This window comes from Muntiacus reevesi, chromosome 13, assembly GCF_963930625.1.
Source record: "Muntiacus reevesi chromosome 13, mMunRee1.1, whole genome shotgun sequence".
Classification (NCBI taxonomy): Eukaryota; Metazoa; Chordata; class Mammalia; order Artiodactyla; family Cervidae; genus Muntiacus; species Muntiacus reevesi.
In genome coordinates, this window is record NC_089261.1 from 69,677,366 (window position 1) to 69,698,945 (window position 21,580).

Sequence of the window (21,580 nt, forward strand, 5' to 3'; positions counted from 1 at the left end):
AATAGGGAGGGACCAAAAACTATGGGAGGCTCCAAGAGAAAAACAACAAACAACCTGGACATTATTACATCAGCGGTACCGAGATACACCTCACCTGTTTGGACAGGCTCTTAGCTATGATTTCCTAGATCTGGATCTGGGACCAAATGAGAAAATATTACAATATGTAGGTGACCTACTAATCTGTAGATGAGGGAAATGCCCAGTAAAGTGTGATTCAAATTCTAAACTTTTTGGCAGAGAGGGAATAGAAAATCTCTTGTGGTAAGGCATAGATGGTTCAGACAAGGGTCACTTACCTGGGAGTTCAGATTATGCCTGGGTCCAGGAGGCTGTCCACCGACCAAGAACAAGGAATCCTGCAGTTGCCTTTCCTCACAACTCTAAAACAATTGTGAGCTAACCGGGTATTGTAGGATCTGGATACCCAACTATGGTCTACCGCCCAGTCCTTACATGAAAGCTTAAAGGAACTGGATGATTCAATCCCATTGAAGAGGGGAACTCCTCAAAAGGAGGTAGAGGCTACTTTAGTGTACAAGCCTTAACTCAAGCACCCATCTTGAGGTTGCCAGACCCAGAAAAAGCATTCCAACTATGTATCCATGAAATGGAAGGAATAGGCTTGGGAGTGTTAAGTCAAAGGTTGGGACCTGAGCCCCAGCCAGTAGCTTACTTATCCAAGAGGTTCGACCCAAACACCTGAGGCTGGCCTCCCTGCCTTTGAAACCTTGCAGCTACTGCAGTCCTGATAGAAGATGCTTTAAAACTCTCTCTTGGGAGAAAACTAACTATTTTTACCAGCCACCAAGTGAAACAACTCCTGAATGGGAGAGGCCATTTATGGATGTCCGATCAAAGGATCCTCAGGTATCAAGTAGTGCTGGTGAAAATCCAGGCTTGACTATATCCCCTTGTGAGGTTCTTAACCCAGCTACCCTCCTGCCTACCCCCAAGGGCTCTCTCCCCTTTCACTCCAGCCTAGAAGCTTTGGACCATGGCCAAAACCCTGAAAAGGATTGCCCAAAGATCCTCTGACCAATGCCGAGGAAATTTGATACATTGATAGAAGCAACTTTGTCTTGGATGGAAAAAGAAGAGCCAGATATGCAGTAGTCTCCAATTTCGAGACCATAGAGGCTAACTGTTGCCATCAGGTACATCAGCCCAATTGGCTGAGCTCACAGCTCTGACTCGAGCTTTAAAGCTGGGAAAAGGAAAAAGAGTAGCCATCTACAGTGACTCCAAGTATGCCTTTCTGGTGCTACATGCACATGCTGGAAAGGAAGAGGCCACTTGACCACCAGAGGGTCCTCAATCAAGTATGGTGCTGTAATCAATCAATGGTGCTGTCTTCAATCAAGTGTCCTGCCGTAAAGGACACCAAAAATGGAGCATGAAAGAGGCACAAGGGAACCAAGTAGCTGATCAGGCAGCTAAGAGAGTAGCATTACAGAACCATGACATAATAGGGCTTGCCACCCTAGTTCCACAGATTAATCTGCCAGAAACTCCTTTATATACTGAAGGTGAGACTCATAAAGCTAAGAGTAAGGGCTTTCAAGAAGATCATATGGGATGGTTCCAAAAGGAGGTACTTGGGCTATCTTGAATGAGATGTGTTGTTTCTGGCTAAATCCCTCCAGCCAAGTTGAAGAAAGTCTCACAGTCCTCAAGAAAAATATTCAGATCCTACAGGATCTCAAAGAATGAGCTGGAGAGTCCTCAGGGTGGCTATAATCTCTCCTTGGGGATCTTTCTCCCAGTGAGGGGGGATTTGGAGTTGACTAATGTCCCTACTAACCCCTATTGGCACCATATTGACACTACTTATAATTGTTCCATGTAGTATCAATTATTTAACTCATTTTGTCTCTGCCCAGGTCAACAAGCTACAAAATGCAGTGCTAGTTCAACAAGGATATATAAAACTATACCAACCGCAGAAAACATCTATCACTCACCCTTAGACGTATACCACTATAAGGACTCTGAGGCTTGAGACTAGCAAGAGGGGAAGCCCAATGCCCCTTGCTGACCCAGCTTAGCAGGAAGTAGCCAGAGAGACCTCGGTGCCCCTAATCCAAAAGAATTGGGCCTCCCATCTCTTGAGGGGATTATTTTAGGTAGTTAGAATAGGAAAAAGGAGTCTAAAGTGGTGGTGGCAAAAAGACAAACAAAGGGAAAAGCCCACACAAAGGGAACAAAGGAAAAATACACAGACCAGAGTGAGAAACTCAGGCGAAACAAACGCACCCCCTTCCTGGCTAGCCCTGATTTGCATAGCACAGGCTCAGAGGGTGAGGAGACAAAACATTTAAAAAGAGGGAGCTAAGATATGCTGGGGTCTCTCCTTTGGGTTCAGCCTGCCCTCATGCCTCCAGGGTGTACTATCCTTTGTGGAATAAAACTCTGAGCTGTAATGGAGCTGTAACACTGGCCCACCATTCAAATCTTTGCTGTGGTGAGACAGAACTGAGGAAATTACACACTCTCCCAACAATTGGATCCTAGATGGTTGGGTGAAGGGAAGCAACAAAACATACATTTGCAGGACAATTTGGAAATTTTTGCCATGGATTTGCAAATATGGAATTACTATTGGTTTTCTTAAGCATAATCATATTATTGTAGTTAAGAAGGAAAGTGAACGTTGCTCAGTTGTGTCCAACTCTTTGTGACCCCATGATCTGGAGTCTGCCAGGCCGCTCTCTCCATGGAATTCTCCAGGCAAGAATAGTGTAGTGGGTTGCCATTCCCTTCTCCTGGAGATCTTCCCAACCACGGATGGAATCCAGGTCTCTTGCAGGTGTATTCTTTGCCATCTGAGCCATCAGGGACGCCTGCAGTTAACATGAAAACATCCTTCCTTTTAGGCAATGAACTATCTAGAAATAGCTTCACTTTGAACTCAATCTACCTTCAAATAGTTCAATTTAAAAACATGTGACACACACACAAGCATGAGCCCTCACACAGAGCAACTAACTGTTGAGATAATGTTAACCACTGTTGAATCAATGTGAGGGGTATACAGATGTTCTCTGTACTAGTTTTTCAAAGTTTCCTAGGTTTGAAAACTTTTAAAATAAAATGTTGAGGGGAAATGCACATCTAGACAAAGCTCTTGAGATATAATTCATAGAGTCTCAGAAAATTTTAAAGATTTAAAGTTGCGTTGAGATTTGAAAGATCAAAAGTTCATCTTTTATTTTGTTGTTGCTCAGTTGCTAAGTTCAACTGTCTGTGACCTCATGGACAGCAGAAAGCCAGGCTACCCTGTCCTTCACTACATCCCTGAATTTGTTCAAACTCATAGCTATCAAGTCGGTGATGCCGTCCAACCATCTCATCCTCTGTTGCCCCCTTCTCCTGCTCTCAATCTTTTCCAGCATCAGAGTCTTTTCTAATGAGTCGGCTCTTCACACCAGGTGACCAAACTGTTGGAGCTTCAGCTTACGCATCAGTCTTTCCAGTGAATAGTCAGGTTGATTTCCTTTAGGATTGACTGGCTTGATCTGCTTGCTCTTCCATCTTTGCTGATACTTAAATAATTTTATTTCAACAATGATATAAACAAGATTACACCATACACAATGTACAAATAAGCATTAAAAAAGTATGAAAGTGTATTACTACAATATTAGAATAGAATGGGGGCTAATACTGACAAAAGTTTTAACTTTCTTTACATTTTAACCAGGCTTCCCTGGTGGCTCAGAAGTTAAAGCGTCTCCCCAATGTGGGAGACGCGGGTTGGATTCCTGGGTTGGGAAGATCCCCTGGAGAAGGAAATGGCAGCCCACTCCAGTATTCTTGCCTGGAGAATTCCTCGGTCGGGGGAGACTCGTAGGCTGCAGTCCACGGGGTCGCAAAGAGTCGGACACGACTGAGCGACTTCATTTTCACATTTTAACAAAAGATAGTGTATTCTCAGAAAAATGCTATAAAATTTCTTGTTCAATTTCACTTGAAATAAAAAGTCCAAAAACCCCTCTTATTGCCTCCTTTCCCACTGGTGAAATCTTTAAGTGTGTCCTCGAAACCAGTTTTTATTCTGTTTGTCTTCCTCTGCTGGTGGAGTTTTGTGCTATCAATGAAAACCTGGGATTCTACCGCTGGTCCTATGCACAGACCTACGCTGCAAACAGTAACTAAGGAAGGCCGATAAAAGTTAATGCTTTACAAAGAAGCAGCTGACGGCCAAAAATAGTTCAATTCTTGGACTTAGAACGCATCCATTAGCGCCCAAATCTCTGGCCAACCTAGGACACCAGCTCAGGTTTCGCAGTCCGTAGGCACCGCAGCGTTCCCGGAGGCAGCGGCCTCCCAGGGATGGACTTTAGGCAGGATCACGCCCCTTTCTCCTTGGCCATTCGGGATTGAGGTATCGGGTCAGCCCCCCTCGGAATCTACCAATAGTTCGCGAGAGGCGGGACTAGTTCCTTTGCCCCTCTGCCAATCGAGGGTGAGGGGCGGGTCTGGGACGGCCGCCGGAAACCGGGCCCTGGAGCGAGGAGGAGGGGCCCGCCTCTACGCTTCAGCCAATTGAAAGCAAAGGGCGGGCCCCAGCGCGTGTTCCGGAAGGCGGTGTGGGCGCAGGTGCGGAGACTGGGCGGCCCGGCTGCGGCCTCCGGCGGCCGGCAGTATGGAGGACGTGAGTGCTCAGTTGCAGGTGGCGAGCGACCGGCCCGCCTCCCCCTCTTCTGATGCTGGGCGCCCTGGGCAGAGACGGGGTTAGGAGCAGCCTTGGCGGAGGGGATCCTTCTGCGCGCGGCTGCCGGGCTGCGGTGTGCGGGAGGAGCACATGGGCGCCGGCGGGGTCCGCGCCTTGCTGGCCCTGGGCTTATTTTCTCGGCAGAGGAGGCAGGAGAGGCGCCCAGCCCTTGCGGTCGCGTGTCGGGTTCCGGAACTGGGGAGGCCCGCGGTGCGCGCTTGGCTTCGGGCGCGGGGAGGCTCGGGCGCAGGAGCGAGTCCACCTCCTCTTGGCCCCGGCCTTGGCGCTGGGGGCAGATCTGTCGCTATCATCACCCGGAAACACACATTGGAGGGAAACAATGTGATGTTTTGAATGGAGGACTGGTAGGAGTGAAGGGATTTTTAAATCTCCTTACTTAAGATGGATCCAAACCAGATTATTATTAACACTGCACTAGTTACCGTGTACAGAGTGCGGCGTAACTGTAAAAGTCTTTGCTTAATGGTATTAAAACATTTTTAGGAAAATCATGTATTTGTGCCCAGAATTAACTAGATTACCCATTGACACAAAATTCTTGCTCTTGAGAAAATATCAAAGTTGATAGTTATTTAAAGCACTGATTTGAGTTAATAAATTAATAGGAATATTACTGTGCTCCTGCCGCTGAATGAGATGCATCAAGCAAGACACTTGAAATACAGTTCCAGCCCTACAATACCTTAGATTCTTGTGCAAATAGTGACCATAGTTCAATTATCTTGACTAAATAAAGACCAGACAATTTCTAATGATAGGACTAAAAGCCATGTTTTTTCCACTATGAGAAAGTGGAAAGCTAACTGTAACACTTGCAAGTAGATTTGAGACTCATATTTTTTTAGAAATGGATTGTTTTTGAATTTTTAAAGGTTGAGATTCATGAATTGAAAATGTGTGGAGAAAATGAGTATCTAAATGGAAAATTAGACTCATAAAAATGTGTGCAGTAGATACTTCTTGCTTGGTGCTAAGCTGCCTCCCGGTTCTTGGATCTGTAACTTTTAGCTTTAGGACTAGTACAATCCTAGAAATCTGTTTCACCAACAATTGAAGAGTAATGTTTCACCAATGGCTACATAGCTAGGTCACTTTAGGTATGAACAATTGCCTACCTTTGGTATTTGTAGATATGATTTCTCCCACCCAAGAGAAAGCTAAAAACTATGTGCCATGTCCTAGGCCCAGACACCTAAATGAATTAAAAGAGGCAAAGACTTTTAGTTTGGGTTCTTTGTTTGCAAACCAATTTTGGCTACTTTAAGGAAGAAAGGGATTTATTTGAAAGGATATAGGGTAGATGAACACTTAATCCTCTGAAATGATTCAAACAAGGGCTGCTTAAGGGATGCAGTGGCAGGAGTCCTGCATGGACTCTGGCAGAGGTAGGGGCACTGGGTGGGCTTCAGTAGACTGAGTTGAGGAGGTGGAGCTGAATCTGGGGATACTGAAGCAGCTTGGGTTCACCGGACAGAGAACCCAGAAAGCAGAGTGCTGTACAGAGGGAGAGCTTCAAAGAATGCAGAGTCCCTATTCAGCTAAGTCCTCTTCTGTATGCCTCTGAGGTAATGCCCTGACAACTGAGGAAAAAAAAAAAACATGACCCAGAAGGACTAGAAGGAGCAGTACTGTCACACAGGGCCAGGATTAGTGCTTGTTCTTCCAGCTAGACTGGAAACCTCATAATCACAAGGTATTGAGTATTCAGAAAGGTCTTGCTTCACTTGTAGGAAATATTTAGCACTAGACCAAACATGGTATGGTCCCACCTAAGAAGCACCTTAAAAGAGTAAAGAGATCAAATTGTTTCCAGTGATTTAACTGAATCCAGAAAAAAGCTCAAGAATATTTACAGGAGTACAAAAGTATCCAGCACCCAAAGAGTTAAATTTTTTTGCAGTGTCTGGCATCCAATCCAAAATTGCCAGGCATTGCTGATTATGTGATATAATGGAGATGTTAAGTAATGCTATCATAGTAATCATTTTGCAGTATGTAAGTGTATCAAATCAACTCATGATACACAAACTTACACAATGTGACATGTTAATTATATCTCAATAAAGTGGAAAAAATGACCAACCATGCAAAGAGGCAGGGAAATATGATATAATAAATAAATTAAAACTCATTAAAAAATGACATGAAATAGCAAACAAGGACATTTAGAAAAACTACCATAACTTTTCTATATGTTCCAAAGGTTAAAAAGACATGAGAGATATAAAATAGACCCACTCAAACTTGTAGAAATAAGAGCTACAGTGTCAAAATGAAAAAAAGGCAGAGGGAACAGCACTGGGGCATTAGGGGAGGCAGCATATTTACAAGACAGCCGTTTGACAGGTGGGGAGGGATGGAGAGGCACAGAGATCGGAAAAGTGGCCCCTGGAGGTGTTCATGGACTTTAGCTAAGGGAAAACCCAGGGAGGTGGGACAGCTGCTGAGAAAGCTAGAAGAATAAAAGTCATGAAGAAAGCAGAAATCATCAGAATTGCTCCTTGAGTTATGACAGGCTAATCAGGAAGCTATCTAGGCATTGAATTAAAAAAAAAAAAATGTAGCGGTGTTGAATGCCTGATAGTGGAAATTGAGAAGCCCATCCCAGATCTGGTCACATCCCAGACTTCTGTGTTATCTTTATAATCTTGGTGCCCAGAGCCCACCCTTACACCATTTGTCCCTCTCTGTACCCCATCCAAAGTAAATATATATATATATATATATATATATATATATATATATTATAAAATACATAAATGTTATATATATTTAATATATACACTAATATATATTAATATCAATTAACAATTATTAATAATTAAAATTATATTAAATATATAATATGTGTATTTATATATTATACATATATATATTTACTTTGGAAGTAAATATATAGGCTAAGTCACTAAGCCATGTCCAGCTCTTCACAACCCCATGGACTGTAGCCTGCCAGGCTCCTCTGTCCTTGGGATTTCCCAGGCAAGAATACTGGAGTAGGTTGCCGTTTCCTTTACCAGGGGATCTTCCTGACCCAGGGATATCCCACATCTCCTGCTTGGCAGGTGAATTCTTTACCACTGAGCCACCTGGGAAGCCTCTCACACACACACACACACACACACACACACACACGTATGTATGTATATATGCACACGTGTGTGTGTGTGTGTGTGGTGCTGGTGCTAAGTCATTTCAGTCGTATTGGACTCTTTGAGACGCTATGGACTGTAGCCCACCAGCCTCCTCTGTGCATAGGATTCTCCAGGCAAGTGGGTTGCCATGCCCTCCTGCAGGAGGTCTTCCAGACCCAGGGATCCAACCCGTGTCTCTTCTGTGTCCTGCATGGCAGGTAGTTTCTTTACCACTAGAGCCACATGGCAAGCCCTATATATTTATATATATACATACATATATGTGTGAACGGCTGATGCTAACAGCCAATTCATTGGAAAAGTCCCTGATGCTGGGAAAGATCGAGGGGAGAAGGAGAAGAGGGTGTCAGAGGATGAGATGGCAGAAGGCATCACTGATTTAATGGATATGAACTTGGGCAAACTTTGGGAGATAGTGAGGGACAGAGAGGCCTGGCACATTGTGGTCCACGGGGTCGCCAAGAGTTGGATACGACTGGGTGACTGAACAACAAGTTTTTTTATATATATATATGTATACACACATATATACGTATATATATATGTGTGTGTGTGTATATCATATATATATGTATATATGTATAATGTTAAATCTGGAGATCAAATCAAGATGGTGGAGTAGAAGGACATGTGCTCATCTCCTCCTGTAACAGCACCAAGATCACAACTTGTTGCACAGCCATTAACAGGAGGATGCTAGAACCTACCAAAAAAGATACCCCGTGTCCAAAGACAAAGGAGAGGCTGCAATGAGACAATAGAAGGGGATACAATGATGATAAAATCAAATCCCATACCTTCTGGGTGGGTGACCCACAAACTGGAGAAGAATAATACCTAAGAAGTTCTCCCTTTGTTGTGAGGGTTCTGAACTCTGTCAGTCTTCCCAATATGGGGATCTGGGAAAGGGACTAGGAATCTGACTTTGCAGGCCAGCAGGATTTGATTACAGGGTTTCCACAGGACTGGAAGAAATAGATACTCCACTCTTGGAGGGCACAAGCAAACTCTTGCATGCACCAGGACTCAGGGGAAAAGAGCAGTGACCCTATAGGAGACAGAACTAGACCTACCTGCTAGTGTTGGAGGGTCTCCCGTGGAGGTGTGTGTTGTCAGTGGCTCACTGTGGGGACAGGGACACTGGCAGCTGCAGTCCTGGGAGGTGCTCCTTGGCAAGTGAGCCCTCTCGGAAGAGGCATTAGACCTACCATAGAGCCTGTAGCCTCCAGGCCTGGGTTGCTGCTGCTGCTGCTGCTAAGTCGCTTCAGTCATGTTTGACTCTGTGCGACCCCATAGACGGAAGCTCACCAGGCTCCTGCATCCCTGGGATTCTCCAGGCAAGAACACTGGAGTGGGTTGCCATTTCCTTCTCCAATGCATGAAAGTGAAAAGTGAAAGGGAAGTCGCTCAGTTGTGTCCGACTCTTAGCGGACCCCATGGACTGCAGCCTACCAGGCTTCTCCGTCCATGGGATTTTCCAGGCAAGAGTACTGGAGTGGGGTGCCATTGCCTTCTCCGAGGGCTGGGTTACCTCAGGCCGAAATACTAGCCCCACCTGTCACATCAGCCGATAACTGGATTAAAGTTTTACCCAGCCCACAAGAATAAGACCCAGTTTTTCCCACCACCAGTCCCTCCCATCAGCCTCATTCACCTGAGGGCAGAAGGAAGAAGCAGGAAGAACTACAAGCCTCCAGAATGAAAACCACAATCACAAAAGTTAACTGAAATGAAAAGGCAAAGGATTATCTCCCAGATGAAAGAACAAGATAAAACCCCAGAAAAATAACTGAATGAAGTGGAGCTAGGCAGCCTTCCAGGAAAAGAACTCAAAATAATGGTAGTGTAGATGATTCAGAATCTTGGGGAAAAAATGAAGCAGATGTTAGAAATGTTTATGAAAGACCTAGAAGATCTAAAGAACAAACAAAAGAGAGATGAACAGTACACTAGAAGGAATCAGTAGAAGAATAACTGCGGCAGAGGAACAGATAAGTGACCTGGAAGACAGAATGTGGAGATCACTGCTATAAAACAGAATATAGAAAAAAAGAAAAAAGGAAAAAACTGAAGTCAGTCTAAGAGTCCTCTGGGACGACATTAAGTGCACTAACATTCACATTATAGGGGTCTCAGAAGGAGAAGAGAGAGAGAAAGGATCCAAGAAAATATTTGAAGAGATGGTTTTAGTTGAAAACTTACCTAATATGGGAAAAGAAATAGTCAACCAATCCAGGAAGTGCAGAGTCCCAGGCAGGATAAACCTGAGGAGGAATACACCAAGACACAAAGTAATCAAACTGACAGAAATTAAAAACAAAGATAAAATATTAAAAAGCAATGGGGAAAATGGCAACATACAAGGGAATTTCCCATAAGATTATTAGCTGATTTCTCAACAGAAATTCCCTTCAACAGAAGAGAATGGCATGATATATTTAAAATGATGAAAGGGAGGAACCTACAACCAAGAATACTTTACCCAGTAAGACTCTTGTTCAGATTTAATGGAGAAATCAAAAGCTTTCCAGACAAGCAAAAGTTAAGAGAGTTCAGCATCACCAAACCAGCTTTACAATAAATGCTAAAGGAACTTCTCTTGGCAGGAAACACAAGAGAAGGAAAAGACCTACAAAGAGTTAACACCAAACAATGAAGAAAATGGTAATAGGATCACACATATTGATAACTACCTTAAATATAAATGGGTTAAATGCACACCAAAAGACATAAACTGGCTGAGTAGATGAAAACATTGTATGTATGCACTTCCTCTTACCACATCACTTTACTTAACTCTCCAAATTGTATGCAGTTATTTTATACTGTTAGGTTAATCATGTTTCCATTATGACTTGCAATTGTAAATATCTTTTTTTGTGTATGGCTATTAAATGTGAAAACTGATAAACATCTTTTACTGTTGTGAAAAATATTATCTACTCTCTTCGCAACACTCGAATATATATGCATTACAGATAACTGTAATCACTGGGCCACAAATTATGTTTCCCCAGGACTTATTTGCCATCAGATTTTTACATTTTGACCACCTTCACCCATTTCCCTACTCTCCCATCCCCCTTCTGTGGCAACCACCAACCTATTTTCTGTATCTGTCTTCAGTTTTTATAGATTCCATATAAAAGTGAGATCATACAGTAATTGTCTTTCTCTATTTGATTTGTATCACTTGATATAATTCCTTCAAGATCCATCCATGTTGTTGCAAATGACAGGACTTCATTCTTTTTTATGACTAAATAATAATTTGTTGTATAAAAATATATTAGATTGTTTCCATGTCTTGGCTATTATGAACAATGCTGTGATGAACATGGGAGTACAGATATTTCTTTGAGATGAGGTTTTGTATCCTTTTGAAATATACCCAGAAGTAGATTTGCTGGGCCATATAATAGTTCTATTTTTGATTTTTTAAGGCCCCTCCATACTGTTTTCCACAGTGGCTGTACCAATTTACTTTCCCACCATCAATACTTTCCCTTTTCTCCATATCTTCTCTAGCACATATTATCTCATCATTTTGATAAAAGTCATACTGACAAATGTGAGTTAATAGCTCATTGTTTTGATTTGTGTCTACCTGATGATTAGGGATTTTAAACATCTTTTTGTGTATCTGTTGGCCATCTGTATGTCCTCTTTGGAAAAATATCTATTTGGTTCCTTTGCCCATGTTTTAATTGAATTGTTTTTTGTTTTGTTCTTTTTTGCTATTGAGTTGTATGAGGTCGCATTATTATTAATAGACATCAATTTATAATGGTCAAGCAAAATGTGATATATCCATATAATGAAATACCATATTCATCAATAAAAATGAACTATTTAAAAAAATGAAGTAATTACTCATACATGCAACAACACAGATGAACTCAGAAACATTCAGTATTAAGAATCAGGACTCAGCACATTTTTTATGATTTCATTTACATGAGATGTCGGGAAAAAAAAAAAAAAGGAACCAGTCTATAAAGACAGATTAGCAGTTACCGAGGTCTAGGGGCAGAAATGGGAAGTGATTATAAATGGGCATGATTAGCACATTGCAAGTGTTCTAAAATTGTTGTAATAGTTGCATAACTATAAATATACAGACATTTATTGTATACTTAAGTTAGTATATTTTACATTATATGCATTATATCTCAATAAAGGTGTTGAGTAAAGTATTTTAAAAATCAGTAAGTTTTCAGGGCTTGAAGAAAATTATTTGCTTTAATCCCATTATGTATTACCTTATTTGGAGATAAAGAATCAATATTTCCTTTACTTGTTTTAATAATTGTTATTTTTACCAATTTATTTATAGTAGTTATTAAGAGGTTTATGGTATTTTTTCAAATTTGGCTTTAGGTAGGAAGTGTGTTTTATTGTCTGTAATTTTTGTAATGAATTTTAAAGCTTTATAGTTAGTAGTTTTTCTTGAAAACATAATCCAGAAAGTGGTGTTTATTGCTTGCTTCCTTTTTTTGTACCCCAGGGTTCCTTGGATCTCATCCAGAGTATTGAAGATGACCCCCTTCTGGACACCCAGCATCTTCCACATCACTCTTTACATGCTCATTTTTGGCCCAGATTCCACCCTCTTCCTACAGTCATCATAGCAAATCTTCTTTTGCTGATACATGTAAGTTGGCTGGGGGAAAGAGATCCATTTGGAGGTGATGTTTTTCTAGAGGTGATGTTTCTAAAAAAAATTTATAACCTCCTCAGAGGGCAGAGGGTAGTTTGGCTGTATCTATCAGCATTTAAAGTGTGCATATTTTTTTACTCATACTTCTACTGCAAAGAATTTATTGTAGACATATTTGCACACACATAAGGATATTGTTTATGATAGCAATGTTGTCTGTAGTATGAAGGAACTGCAAGCTACCACTGCCCAGATGTTTTGTATGTCCTTTCCGTATGAAGGAATGCTTATGTAATATTAAAAGAGAAACTAAGAAATTTGGGGTAGATGCATATGTATTTAAACTACTTACTTTTCATGATTCATTGTTGAATGGAAAAAAATGAGGTTTACAATGGTGTGAACAGAATGTTCCTATTTGCATGTTTTAAAAGGGAGTTGAGAGAGCTTTTGGGCATGTGGGTGATATTGTGACTTACAAGAAATATATTTGGTCATTCAGGTGATCAGAGTAGAGTTCTCATGTGCATTTGGTCGTCATCCATGGTTTCTGGCTCTCAGCTCCCCAAAACACTGGGAATTTCCTGAGCAATAAGAGCAATGGGAGTAACCTTTGTTACAATTTTTGGTCTTTTGTCTTCAGGTCCTAAAATCACTTCAGTGTCATAAAGGTGAACTGGGTGTCTTGATATTCATAGCAAGCATGTTTCCACCCTTTCTGTTTATGTTGATGAGTTGACTTTGAAAAGCACCTAAAGGATGGAGGCAACAGCCAGGGAAACTAAGCAGGGGCAGAGGTTGGAGCATACAGTCCCACCCTCTGACCTCTGGGGGTGGGAAAGGGGCTGGAGGTTGAATCATTCACTGATGGCCAGTGATTTAGTCAATCAGGCATATGTAGTGAAGCCTCCATAAAAGCTCAAAAAGAAGGGGTTCAGACAGCTTCTACGTTAGTGAGCCAGAACACTCGTGATGTGCCATATTGCCGGACCCCAAACTCGACCAGGACAGGAGCTCCTTCGGGACCTCACCCAGCGTGTCTCTTCATTGGGCTGCTGATGTGCATCCTTTAATATCCTTTGTAATAAATTGGTAATCTGGAGAGTAAGTAGGTTTCTTGTGTTCTGTGAGCCCCTCTAGCAAACTAACTGAGCCCAAGAGGGAGTTGGTGGGGATCTTTGATTTGTAGCCAGTGGGTAAGAAACACTGGTTACAAGCTGGACTTGCAATTAGCATCTGAAATGGAGGTAGTCTTGTGCGACTGAGCCTATAATCCGAGGGAATCTGATACCTCGGTGAATAGTGGGAGTGGTTTTAGGTGGATAATGGATATACCAGGTGGATAGTGTCAGAATTGAGTTGAACTGCAGTACATGCAGCTGGTGTTAAAGCTGGTGTTAAAGGCTTGCTTACCTCCTGCTCACCCACCCCCTTGGAATTGGTACTGGAAACATTAACATTTATTCTGTATTCTGTAATAGAGTATTTCCAGAAGCAGACATGACCCTTTTAATACTAGTTGCACTGAGCACCTTAATGGAAGTGACCCCTGATATGTTTTAATGTTTACCTTTTGTACTATTTGAAAATTATTTTTACCATATCATGTATTACTTTTTCAGTTATAAAAACAAACAAAAAAAAAGATATAGATAAATCTATATGTTGACAGACATTTATCAATTTATTTACACCTAGGAACTAATGTTAAACAGAGAAATCAGTATAATGTTTTCCCATGTTTTATATGATAAAATTACAAATGTCTGGGGATTTTTAAAACATGTCAACCATGAGATAAATAAATCCTGGAGATCTAACGCATAACATAGTGATTATAGTCAACACTATAGTATTATAAATTTCAAAGTTGCTCGGAAGCTAAATAATTGCTCTTACTACAAAAAAGAAATGGTAATTATGTAATATGATAGAGGTGTTGGCTAAAGCTATGGTGGCCATCATTTTGCAACATATGAATGTTTAAAATCAACACATTGCACACCTTGAACTTACACAATGTTATGTTAGTTATATTCCTCAATAAAAAGAAATAAGTAAAGTTCAACATCATAAAAACAAGACACGTGTGTGAGTGGTCTTAGAGGCTTACTGGGGGCTCTGTCCCAAGTCTCTTCCTCTTTTTGATGACTGCAGTCTCAAGCACTAGGGGCTGCAGTTGCTCTTTGCTGAAATGTGAAAAATCAAAAGAGGGCAAAATCTTGCCACTTCCTGGGTGTTCATGAGAAGCATGGCTGTGGTTGAGGACTGGCCCAGCTGCCGACCCAGTGAGGTGCGCTGTGGGAGAACTGACTGCACTGAGGACAGAGCTGCACCTGTGTTCTTCATACACATCTAGTAAGTGGCCTGGTTCTGCCATGGCATCTCCAGACAGCAGCTGAAGCACTTCTTTCCTGGTGCCTTTTTGTGTAACTTGCATTACATAATTTTCATGTATGTGATACATACATACATACACATGCACACAACACTTAAAAAAAAAATTGTCTGCCTTTGCTATAATGGCACTGATTGCCCTAATTTTAGAACTAAGATAATCTTGTGTTAAAGAACAAGGAAAATTAATGCCTTTATATGCTACTTTGTATAAAGTGGTTCAGTTAGGTTCAATGTACAGTACATTACAGTAGAGGGAGTATGTTGACTTTTCCACTTTTGCTTTATGAGGATATGTATCTTGAGCTGCTAATAGCAAATACTGCTCTTGACAAATCACGTACATTTTAAATAGATTTATTACATGATAAGATTTCCTGCTTGGTGATAGGTGCTTGCTTGGTGATGGATGCTAATGACAGCATTTAAAATTTTCTTTAATTTGATTTTTTTAAATATTACAGAATAATACTTCCTTATTGTAACGAGTAAAACATAGTATACAAAGATATAATCTTCCCATTTCTCTGCTTCACCCCTTCTCCCTGAGTTAATAAATGTATCTCAGAGTTTGTTGTATTTCTTACGGTATCTTTTGTTAAGTTCATAGAAAAATATACAGAAAGATTACCACATTGTAAAAAGAGGTCTCCCATTTCCAAGGAAAAAAAAGAATGGGTACTATGGTATTTATTTCTAAACAATATTTCTTAAACTTGAACATACATCAGACACCCTGACAGGCTTATTACACCACAGGCTGCTGGCTGCTCCCCCAGAGGTGTTGATTTGGGTCCTGAGAATTTGCATTTCTAACTGGTCTAGAGACCACACTTTCAACTACTACTTTATACGTTAGTGTTTTTAAATATTAACATGTCATGGATATCCACCCAAACTAATACATAGCACTTCAGTTAATTCTTTTATAGCTGAATAACATTCTATTATGTGAGTGAGTATACCTTAATTTATTCAAATGTTCTGCTATGGATACACACATATACTTGGGCAGTTTACATTTTTTCTTTTCAAATACAGAGAAAACTGCAGTAAAATATCTTTTACTTCTGCTTTTACTTCTGAGTGACAGGGTCCTTAAGATAGGATTTCTCAGTCAAGATATTTCCAAATTATTTTCAACAGCACATTCCAGACCAGTCAGCATTTTGTAAGACTGTCTGTTTGCCCATATTTTGATACCAGTCTTTAAAATTTTGTCAATCTAATTGGACAATTATTTTAATTCTCTTAAAACTGAAATTAGAAATAAACTTTAATGCATGATGTTTATTAGTTACTTTTGAGGTGCTGAATTAATTGTTTTTACTCTTTTTAGTAAAAGAAGTGGACAGGAGACTGCATTTAACATTGAAGTACTCATCTCTAGCAGATGGGATTTACGGTGGTTTTTATTTTCTTATTTGCAATTTTGTCTGTTCCCCAAATTTTCTGCAAGTTTTTCTCCAGGTTATTTGTTTAAAAAGTTTGTAAAAATAGCAAAAATGTATTTTTTAATTCATAAAAAATAGGGTAGTGGAAGTCATAGGTTTAAGAGTATGTGCTGGGCGTGGACATTGTTGTCTCTTAAATCCGAATACTGAAGGTTAATCCTGCTGTCTCCTTCCCACCAGCTTGTGTTTGTTATTTTAGCGCTTCTAACAGGTGTGCTTTGTTCTTACCCCAATCCAATGGAGGACACGTGCCCAGGAAACTACATCAACCCGTTGAAAGTGCAGACAGTCATAATCCTTGGAAAAGTTATTTTGTGGATTCTGTATTTCCTTCTTGAACAATACGTCCAGTATCACCATTGCAAAGTAAGAAACCGAGGCTATAACAAGATCTACCGGTCAACGAGACATCTGAAAAGACTTCCGCTGATGATACACTCTACTGGTAAGTTCAGTTGTCTCCCTCAGCTCTTTGGCAGCTTGCTTGAGTGGCATAAATGACAGCCGAATAAAGTGTTTGGTTTTTATAATCAAATATATGTTGTTATTTCTGTGAGAGTGATGTGGCCACTAAAATTCATGTCACCTTAATGTCTTGAAATTTTTCTTGTATTTCCCTTTGAAATCTGTGTTATATAGGGGAGGAAAAATATTTTCTCTTCCCTTCTAGGTTTTTAGCTGAAATTCCACCAAAAAAAGACAGGTTAACTGGAGAAAAACAAACAGAAGTTTACTAACACTATACCTCCTGTATACAAGGGAGATGCTTTCCTGGTGTCTCAGTGGTAAAGAACTTGTTTGCCAATGCAGGAGATGCAAGTTGAATCCTTGGGTTGGGAAGATCCCCTGGAGAAGGAAATGACAACCCATTCCAGTATGATTGCCTGGGAAATCCCATTTATAGAAGAGTCTGGCGGGCTATAGTCCATGGGGTCACAGAAGAGTCAGACACAGTTCGCAACTCAACAACAATGTACAAGGGAGAGACCCAAGAGAACGGAGTGACTTGAAAATGGCCTAAGCCAACCACTTCAATAATATCTACAGCTAAAGACCAAAGAAGATGGGAAAGATTCCAGGGGCAGTAGTTCTGAGAGGTGACCAGGAAAAGCGCAGTAAGCACTGGTAAGGTTGTTAAGCAGATTTCCATTGATTTCTTGCCTTCTCCATGATTAGAGTTTGTAGAGAGTTAGAGTCATCATGGTATTTATTGCTGTTCAGTCCCTCAGTCATGTCCAAACTCTTTGCGACCCCATGGACTGCAGCACCCTAGGCTTCCCTGTCCTTCACTTCTCCCAGAGCTCGCTCCAACTCATGTCCAATGAGTCAGTGATGCCATCCAACCATCTCGTCCTCTGTCGTCCCTTCTCTGCCTGTTTATTATCTTTTCCAGCATCAAGGTATTTTCTGATGTGTCGGCTCTTCACGTCAGGTGGCCAAAGTATTGGAGCTTCCGTTTGAGCATCAGTCCTTCCAATAAATATTCAAGGTTGATTTCTTTTAGGATTGACTGGTTGGATCCCCTTGCTGTCTAAAGGACTCTCAAGAGTCTTCTCAAACACCACAGTTCAAAAGCATCAGTTCTTCGACACTCAGCCTTCTTTATGTTCCAACTTTCACATCCACACGTGACTACTGGAAGAACCAAACCTTTGACTATACAGACATTTGTTGGCAAAGTGATGTCTCTGCTTTTTAATATGCTATCTAGGTTTGTCATAGCTTTACTTCCAAGGAGCAAGCATCTTTTAATTTTATGACTACAGTTACCATTTGCAGTGATTTTGAAGCCCAGGAAAATAAATTCTCTCACTGTTTCCATTTTTTCCCCCATCTATTTGCCGTGAAGTGATGGGACTGAACACCATGATCTTGGTTTTTTGAATGCTGAGTTTTAAGCCAGCTTTTTCACTCTCCTCTTTCACTCTCATCGAGAGGCTCTTTAGTTCTTCTTCACTTTCTGCCATAAGTGTGGTATCATCTGCATATCTGAGGTTACTGATATTTCTCCCTGCAATCTTGATTCCAGCTTGTGCTTCATCCAGCCTGGCATTTCACATGATGTACTCTGCATATAAATTAAATAAGCAAGGTGACAATATACAGCCTTGTATACTCCTTTCCCAATTTGGAACCAGTCTGTTGTTCCATGTGCAGTTCAACTGTTGCTTCTTGACCTGCATACAGGTTTCTCAGCAGGCAGGTAAGGTGGTCTGGTATCCTCATCTCTTTAACGATTTTCCACAGTTTGTTGTGATCCACACAGTCAAAGGCTTTAGAGTACAAAATGAAGCAGAAGTAGATGTTTTTCTGGAATTCTCTTGCTTTTCCTGTGATCCAACAGATATTGGCAATTTGGTCTCTGGTTCCGTTGCCTTTTCTAAATCCAGCTTGTCCATCTGGAAGTTTTTAGTTCACGTACTGTTAAAGCCTAGCTTGGAGGGTTTTGAACATGACCTTGCTAGCATGTGAAATGAGTGCAATTATGCAGTAGTTTGAGCATTCTTTGGCATTGCCCTTCTTTGGAATTAGAATGAAAACTGACCTTTTCCTGTCCTGCGGCCACCGCTGAGTTTTCGAAGTTTTCTGGCATATTGAGTGCAGCACTTTAACAGCATCATCTTTTAGGATTTGAAATAGCTCAGCTGGAATTCCATCACCTCCAGTAGCTTTGTTCGTAGTGATTTTTTCTAAGCCTCACTTTACTTCACATTCCAGGATGTTTGGGTCTAGGTGAGTGATCACACCAGCATGGTTATCTGGGTTATTGAGATCTTTTTTGTATAGTTCTTTTGTGTATTCTTCCCACCTCTATTTAATATCTTCTGCTTCTGTTAGGTCCATACCATTTCTGTCCTTTATTGTGCCCATCTTTGCATGAAATGTTCCCTTGGTATCTCTAATTTTCTTGAAGAGATCTCTAGTCTTTCCCATTCTATTATTTTCCTCTGTTTCTTTGCTTTGTTCACTTAGGAAGGCATTCTTATCTTATCCTGGTATAGAGAGGGATATAACCTTATAAATGGAGATTTCCCTTGTAAATGTAAATTGTCTCTCGTAAAAGGTAACTCCTAGTTGGTTTTCAGAACTTCATCTTTGTCTGCCACTTCTTAAAACTAATCAGCTTAAAACAACCTTTATGACAAAAAGGCATATTTTACTGTGGCACTGTCTGTCCACTTCATTGTGAGCAAGGTATGCCTGGGTGAAATGTGACTCCCCCCATTCCTCTTGGAACTAGCAGGCTTATTTATCTCAAGGAGATATAAAGCTGATGCTAGTTTATACTTGTAGGGTAAGAGAGAGTTGTTTTATTTTACATGAAGCTTCATGCTTTTCTTACCCACTCCAGTATCCTTTCCTGGGAAAGCCCATGGACAGAGGAGCCTGGCAGGCTATCGTCCATAGCATCACAAAGAGTCGGACATGACTTCGTGACTAAACAACAGCATAATGAGACAAGTGCTCAGGGCTGGTGCACTGGGAAGACCCAGGGGGATGGGATGGGGAGGGAGGTGGGAGGGGGAATCGGGATGGGGAACACATGTAAATCCATGACTGATTCATGTCAATGTATGACAAAAACCACTACAAGCCTCCAACTAATAAAAATAAATGAAAAACAAACAAACAAACAACAGCTTAGTGCTTTTCTTGTAGTAAGATAGAGATTGTTTTATAATCAGACATATTATTTAAAACACAAATGTGGAAAACAATTTATGAATGCAAGATCAGAAAGTTCATCGAGGACTTTGAACATATGCCTACCTGCTTTTCTTTATTGCTGCAGATGTTTTAAAGGCTTAATGGGATTAATTTGAACTCTCTTATGTATTTTTGCTTAATTGTCAAGGTTTCTACCTTAAAAAAAAAAAAAAAACCCTCTGTTTTAATTTGAGTCCAGAATAAATGTTTAAACATTTTGAAGCCAAATTAGAAATTTAATTTTTTCACAGAAAAACAGCTCTATAGAATTTAATGTATTTTTTTTTTCCTGTATTCTGTAGTGCATTTTCTTAAAAGTTAGGCTGTGAGTTCATCTGCTCAGTGAGGTTCTCAGTGGGAGTGGAGGGCCCAGGGATTGCAGAGAAAGAAGCATTGTAATGTGGGATGACTGGTCCTGACACATCTCCAAGGGGGCAGTCTTTAATGCCCCCAGAGGAAGAGCTGTTTCTGCCGTCTTCTGCTAATGTGCAGGCTTCCCTGATAGCTCAGTTGGTAAAGAATCTGCCTGCAATGCAGGAGACCCTGGATCAGTTCTTGGGTTGGGAAGATCCCCTGGAGAAGGGATAAGCTACCCATTCTAATATTCTTTGGCTTCCCTTGTGGCTCAGCTGGTAAAGATTCCGCCTGCAATGCAGGAGACATGGGTTCGATCCCTGGGTTGAAAAGATCTCCTTGAGAAGGGAACGGCTACCCACTCCAGTATTCTGGCCTGGTCCCAAAGAGTTGGACATGGCTGAGCAACTTTCACTTCACGACTGATGTGCAATAATGTGCAGTACTTGTTTTTCGCCAGAAGATGTCACTATGCTCTGTGCCTCTGACAAAGCAAAAGTGGAAGCCTATCTGTATACTGACTGTTCAGTTTCTCTGGTGATGGTCTGGAGATAGTACCGTTGAGGCCCACCAAGAGATTGTCTAATCTTTTTTTTAACTTATGTATTTTAATTGGAGGCTAATAACTTTACAATACTGTGGTGGTTTTGCCACACATTGACATGAATCAGCCGCAGGTGCACATGTGTCCCCCATCCTGAACCCCCCTCCCACCTCCCTCCCCCTCCCATCCCTCAGGGTTGTCCCAGTGCCACCGGCTTTGAGTGCCCTGTTTCATGCTTAGAACTTGGACTGGCGGCCTCTTTCACATATGATAATATACATGTTTCAACACTATTCTCTCAAATCATCCCACCCTCGCCTTCTCCCACAGAGTCCAGAAGTCTGCTGTTTACATCTGTGTCTCTTTTGCTGTCTTGCATATATGATTACTGTTACCATCTTTCTAAATTCAATGCATATGCATTAATATACTGTATTGGCATTTTTCTTCCTGACTGACTTCACTCTGTATAATAGGCTCCAGTTTCATCCACCTCATGAGAACTGATTCAAATGCATTCTTTTTAATAGCTGAGTAATATTCCATTGTGTATTTGTACCACAACTTTCT

At 41.0% G+C, this 21,580-nt stretch overlaps 1 protein-coding gene across 3 annotated transcripts in view; it reads left to right on the forward strand.

The window, feature by feature from the left end:
* Nucleotides 1–4,527: 4,527 nt before the first annotated feature.
* The window catches only part of TMEM192 (transmembrane protein 192), a 29,404-nt gene continuing 12,351 nt past the window's right edge, over nucleotides 4,528–21,580 (forward strand). For 2 of the 3 annotated variants that reach the window (XM_065904404.1, XM_065904406.1), the window contains exons 1-3: nucleotides 4,528–4,657; nucleotides 12,401–12,547; nucleotides 16,585–16,849. In XM_065904404.1, coding sequence (XP_065760476.1) covers nucleotides 4,649–4,657; nucleotides 12,401–12,547; nucleotides 16,585–16,849 — 421 coding nt within the window. In that variant the 5' untranslated portion in view covers nucleotides 4,528–4,648. The remainder of the gene's footprint in view (nucleotides 4,658–12,400; nucleotides 12,548–16,584; nucleotides 16,850–21,580) is intronic. The other variant, XM_065904405.1, reaches the window with a different exon arrangement.